We start from the raw sequence: 6,000 nt of genomic DNA on the forward strand, positions 1-6,000 counted from the left end.
AGGTCAACATGGTGTAGAGCGTTATGGTTATGTCAACATGGTGTAGAGCGTTATGGTTACGTTATGGTTAGGTCAACATGGTGTAGAGCGTTATGGTTAAGTCAGTGTGGTGTAGAGCGTTATGGTTACGTTATGGTTAGTTCAACATGGTGTAGAGCGTTATGGTTACGTTATGGTTAGGTCAACATGGTGTAGAGCGTTATGGTTAAGTCAGTGTGGTGTAGAGCGTTATGGTTACGTTATGGTTAGGTCAACATGGTGTAGAGCGTTATGGTTAAGTCAGTGTGGTGTAGAGCGTTATGGTTAGGTTATGGTTAGGTCAACATGGTGTAGAGCGTTATGGTTAAGTCAGTGTGGTGTAGAGCGTTATGGTTACGTTATGGTTAGGTCAACATGGTGTAGAGCGTTATGGTTAAGTCAGTGTGGTGTAGAGCGTTATGGTTATGTTATGGTTAAGTCAGTGTGGTGTAGAGCGTTATGGTTAGGTCAACATGGTGTAGAGCGTTATGGTTAAGTCAGTGTGGTGTAGAGCGTTATGGTTATGTCAACATGGTGTAGAGTGTTATGGTTAAGTCAGTGTGGTGTAGAGTGTTATGGTTACGTTATGGTTAGGTCAACATGGTGTAGAGCGTTATGGTTATGTCAACATGGTGTAGAGCGTTATGGTTACGTTATGGTTAGGTCAACATGGTGTAGAGCGTTATGGTTAAGTCAGTGTGGTGTAGAGCGTTATGGTTAGGTCAACATGGTGTAGAGCGTTATGGTTACGTTATGGTTAGGTCAACATGGTGTAGAGCGTTATGGTTAAGTCAGTGTGGTGTAGAGCGTTATGGTTAGGTCAACATGGTGTAGAGCGTTATGGTTAAGTCAACATGGTGTAGAGCGTTATGGTTAGGTCAACATGGTGTAGAGCGTTATGGTTAGGTCAGTGTGGTGTAGAGTGTTATGGTTATGTTATGGTTAGGTCAACATGGTGTAGAGCGTTATGGTTAGGTCAACATGGTGTAGAGCGTTATGGTTACGTTATGGTGAGGTCAACATGGTGTAGAGCGTTATGGTTAAGTCAGTGTGGTGTAGAGCGTTATGGTTACGTTATGGTTAGGTCAACATGGTGTAGAGCGTTATGGTTAAGTCAGTGTGGTGTAGAGCGTTATGGTTACGTTATGGTTAGGTCAACATGGTGTAGAGCGTTATGGTTATGTCAACATGGTGTAGAGCGTTATGGTTATGTCAACATGGTGTAGAGCGTTATGGTTAAGTCAGTGTGGTGTAGAGCGTTATGGTTAGGTCAACATGGTGTAGAGCGTTATGGTTAAGTCAGTGTGGTGTAGAGCGTTATGGTTATGTCAACATGTTGTAGAGTGTTATGGTTAGGTCAACATGGTGTAGAGCGTTATGGTTACGTTATGGTTAGGTCAACATGGTGTAGAGCGTTATGGTTAGGTCAGTGTGGTGTAGAGCGTTATGGTTAAGTCAGTGTGGTGTAGAGCGTTATGGTTACGTTATGGTTAGGTCAACATGGTGTAGAGCGTTATGGTTACGTTATGGTTAGGTCAACATGGTGTAGAGCGTTATGGTTAGGTCAACATGGTGTAGAGCGTTATGGTTAAGTCAGTGTGGTGTAGAGCGTTATGGTTAAGTCAGTGTGGTGTAGAGCGTTATGGTTACGTTATGGTTAGGTCAACATGGTGTAGAGCGTTATGGTTAGGTCAACATGGTGTAGAGCGTTATGGTTACGTTATGGTTAGGTCAACATGGTGTAGAGCGTTATGGTTACGTTATGGTTAGGTCAACATGGTGTAGAGCGTTATGGTTAAGTCAGTGTGGTGTAGAGCGTTATGGTTAAGTCAGTGTGGTGTAGAGCGTTATGGTTAGTTCAACATGGTGTAGAGCAATGGTGTAGATGGTTAGTTCAACATGGTGTAGAGTGTTATGGTTAGGTCAACATGGTGTAGAGCGTTATGGTTACGTTATGGTTAGGTCAACATGGTGTAGAGCGTTATGGTTACGTTATGGTTAGTCAACATGGTGTAGAGCGTTATGGTTAAGTCAACATGGTGTAGAGCGTTATGGTTAGTCAACATGGTGTAGAGCGTTATGGTTACGTTATGGTTAGGTCAACATGGTGTAGGTTAGCAACATGGTGTAGGCGTTTAAGTCAGTGTGGTGTAGAGCGTTATGGTTAAGTCAGTGTGGTGTAGAGCGTTATGGTTACGTTATGGTTAGGTCAACATGGTGTAGAGCGTTATGGTTAGGTCAACATGGTGTAGAGCGTTATGGTTACGTTATGGTTAGGTCAACATGGTGTAGAGCGTTATGGTTACGTTATGGTTAGGTCAACATGGTGTAGAGCGTTATGGTTAAGTCAGTGTGGTGTAGAGCGTTATGGTTAAGTCAGTGTGGTGTAGAGCGTTATGGTTAGTTCAACATGGTGTAGAGCGTTATGGTTACGTTATGGTTAGGTCAACATGGTGTAGAGCGTTATGGTTACGTTATGGTTAGGTCAACATGGTGTAGAGCGTTATGGTTAGGTCAACATGGTGTAGAGCGTTATGGTTATGTCAACATGGTGTAGAGTGTTATGGTTAGTTCAACATGGTGTAGAGCGTTATGGTTACGTTATGGTTAGGTCAACATGGTGTAGAGCGTTATGGTTAAGTCAGTGTGGTGTAGAGCGTTATGGTTACGTTATGGTTAGGTCAACATGGTGTAGAGCGTTATGGTTACGTTATGGTTAGGTCAACATGGTGTAGAGCGTTATGGTTAAGTCAGTGTGGTGTAGAGCAGTGTGGACCACTTTGCTCTGTTCATCTTTGCCTCGATCCTGACTAGTCCCCCAGTCCCCACCGCTGAAAAACATCCTGCATGATCCAGCATGATGCTGCTACCACCATGCTTCATGTGGTGCCAGGTTTCCTTCAGACTAATCTTTAGGTTCCTTTTGGCAAACTCCACGAGTGCTGTCATGTGCCATTTACTGAGGACTGGCTTCCGTCTGGCCACTCTACCATAAAGGCCTGATTGGTGAAGTGCTTGAGAAATGGTTGTCCTTCTGGAAGGTTCTCCCATCTCCACAGAGGATCTCTGGAGCTCTGTCAGAGTGACCATCGGATTCTTGGTCACCTCCCTGACCAATGCCCTTCTCCCCCGATTGCTCAGTTTGGCCGGGCGTCCAGCTCGAGGAAGTGTCTTGGTGGTTCCAAACATCTTCCATTTAAGAATGATGGATCCAGTCAAGTTGTTGAAACATCTCAAGGATGATCAATGGAAACAGGATGCACCTGAGATCAATTTCGAGTCTCATAGCAAACGGTCTGAATACTTATGTCAATAAGGTATTTCTGTTTTTAATGTTTAATAAATTTGCTAACATTTCTAAAAACCTGTTTTCACTTTGTCATTGTGGGCTATTGTGTGTAGATTTTAGAATAAGGCTGTAACCTAACAAAATGTGGAAAAAGTCAAGGGGTTTGAATACGTTCTGAATGCACTGTATATATCAAAGACAATTGAACAGCAGTGAGAAGTTGACTTCAGCATCACCACACTCACCCAGGCTGAACTCCAACACCGGTTCATCTGGGTCCAGACTGTTACCTACAACAACACAGAGAAACGGTTTCTTTACTACAGCTACAGTGACTAACAAGGCAAGATTATGCACATGCATATTTTGACAGCCTGCATCAACTCAGTGGGCAATAAGAAATAGTCTAACTACAGTAACTATAGTAAATGGGCCCTTACCTGCCGGTGTCAGCCCCATCATCTCAGTGGGCAATAAGAAATAGTCTAACTACAGTAACTATAGTAAACGGGCCCTTACCTGCCGGTGTCAGCCCCATCATCTCAGTGGGCAATAAGAAATAGTCTAACTACAGTAACTATAGTAAATGGGCCCTTACCTGCCAGTGTCAGCCCCATCATCTCAGTGGGCAATAAGAAATAGTCTAACTACAGTAACTACAGTAAATGGGCCCTTACCTGCCAGTGTCAGCCCCATCATCTCAGTGGGCAATAAGAAATAGTGTAACTACAGTAACTACAGTAAATGGGCCCTTACCTGCCAGTGTCAGCCCCATCATCTCAGTGGGCAATAAGAAATAGTGTAACTACAGTAACTATAGTAAATGGGCCCTTACCTGCCAGTGTCAGCCCCATCATCTCAGTGGGCAATAAGAAATAGTCTAACTACAGTAACTATAGTAAACGGGCCCTTACCTGCCAGTGTCAGCCCCATCATCTCAGTGGGCAATAAGAAATAGTGTAACTATAGTAACATCATCTCAGTGGGCATACAGTAACTCATAGTAAACTTACTACCTGCCAGTAACTATAGTAAACGGGGCCTTACTACCTGCCAGTGTCAGCCCCATCATCTCAGTGGGCAATAAGAAATAGTCTAACTACAGTAACTATAGTAAACGGGCCCTTACCTGCCAGTGTCAGCCCCATCATCTCAGTGGGCAATAAGAAATAGTCTAACTACAGTAACTATAGTAAATGGGCCCTTACCTGCCAGTGTCAGCCCCATCATCTCAGTGGGCAATAAGAAATAGTCTAACTACAGTAACTACAGTAAACGGGCCCTTACCTGCCAGTGTCAGCCCCATCATCTCAGTGGGCAATAAGAAATAGTGTAACTACAGTAACTATAGTAAATGGGCCCTCAGCCCCATCATCTCAGTGGGCAATAAGAAATAGTCTAACTACAGTAACTATAGTAAATGGGCCCTTACCTGCCAGTGTCAGCCCCATCATCTCAGTGGGCAATAAGAAATAGTCTAACTACAGTAACTATAGTAAACGGGCCCTTACCTGCCAGTGTCAGCCCCATCATCTCAGTGGGCAATAAGAAATAGTCTAAGTAACTATAGTAAACAGTAACCCCATCATCTCAGTGGGCAAACGGAAATAGTCCCTAACCAGTAACTATAGTAAACGGGGCCTTACCCTGCCAGTGTCAGCCCCATCATCTCAGTGGGCAATAAGAAATAGTCTAACTACAGTAACTATAGTAAATGGGCCCTTACCTGTGTCAGCCCCATCATCTCAGTGGGCAATAAGAAATAGTCTAACTACAGTAACTATAGTAAATGGGCCCTTAAGTGTCAGCCCCATCATCTCAGTGGGCAATAAGAAATAGTGTAACTACAGTAACTATAGTAAATGGGCCCTTACCTGCCGGTGTCAGCCCCATCATCTCAGTGGGCAATAAGAAATAGTCTAACTACAGTAACTACAGTAAACGGGCCCTTACCTGCCAGTGTCAGCCCCATCATCTCAGTGGGCAATAAGAAATAGTGTAACTACAGTAACTATAGTAAACGGGCCCTTACCTGCCGGTGTCAGCCCCATCATCTCAGTGGGCAATAAGAAATAGTGTAACTACAGTAACTATAGTAAATGGGCCCTTACCTGCCAGTGTCAGCCCCATCATCTCAGTGGGAAATAAGAAATAGTCTAACTACAGTAACTACAGTAAATGGGCCCTTACCTGCCAGTGTCAGCCCCATCATCTCAGCAGAGTGGTCAAAGGTGTTAGCCCGGTATACGGACCATGGCCGGTGACGCGGGCTAACCTTCCCCTTCCCCGACATCATGGCTTGGGGGTCAGGGGTTAGGGGTCTGAGGGGTTGGAGAAGAGGATTCTGGGTAAGGGGTGGAGGGGGTTAAGAACAGACACCACACGGCCTCCTCAAACAAACACTCTCTTCAGATCAGATCCCTGTGTGTGTGTTGGAATGATCATTTCCTGTGTGACGGTCTCTTCATCTCTGGTCTCTTAGCGATGGAGCTGGAGGAAAAGAGAGATAATGACAACAAAGGTATTAGCCACCGTCACCATAGAAACAGAATGGTTGGAGTGGATGGTGGACACACACTTCACCTGATCATTATTTGTTATCTACATGACCCTTCCCACTCTGCTGAATCAAGGTGAGGCACATGAACTGTCGCTAAACAGTGTCATGAGTAGCACAATGTCACCACAACACA

At 44.4% G+C, this 6,000-nt stretch overlaps 1 protein-coding gene across 1 annotated transcript in view; it reads right to left on the bottom strand.

The window, feature by feature from the left end:
- Nucleotides 1–6,000, bottom strand: part of LOC115126122 (inositol polyphosphate-4-phosphatase type I A-like) — a 73,332-nt gene that overhangs the window by 58,071 nt on the left and 9,261 nt on the right. The window contains exons 2-3 of the mRNA XM_065015345.1: nucleotides 5,498–5,628; nucleotides 3,553–3,597 (exon numbers count right to left, since the gene is read on the bottom strand). Of these exons, the coding sequence (XP_064871417.1) occupies nucleotides 3,553–3,597; nucleotides 5,498–5,628 (176 nt within the window). The remainder of the gene's footprint in view (nucleotides 1–3,552; nucleotides 3,598–5,497; nucleotides 5,629–6,000) is intronic.

Source organism: Oncorhynchus nerka, linkage group LG3, assembly GCF_034236695.1.
Source record: "Oncorhynchus nerka isolate Pitt River linkage group LG3, Oner_Uvic_2.0, whole genome shotgun sequence".
Classification (NCBI taxonomy): Eukaryota; Metazoa; Chordata; class Actinopteri; order Salmoniformes; family Salmonidae; genus Oncorhynchus; species Oncorhynchus nerka.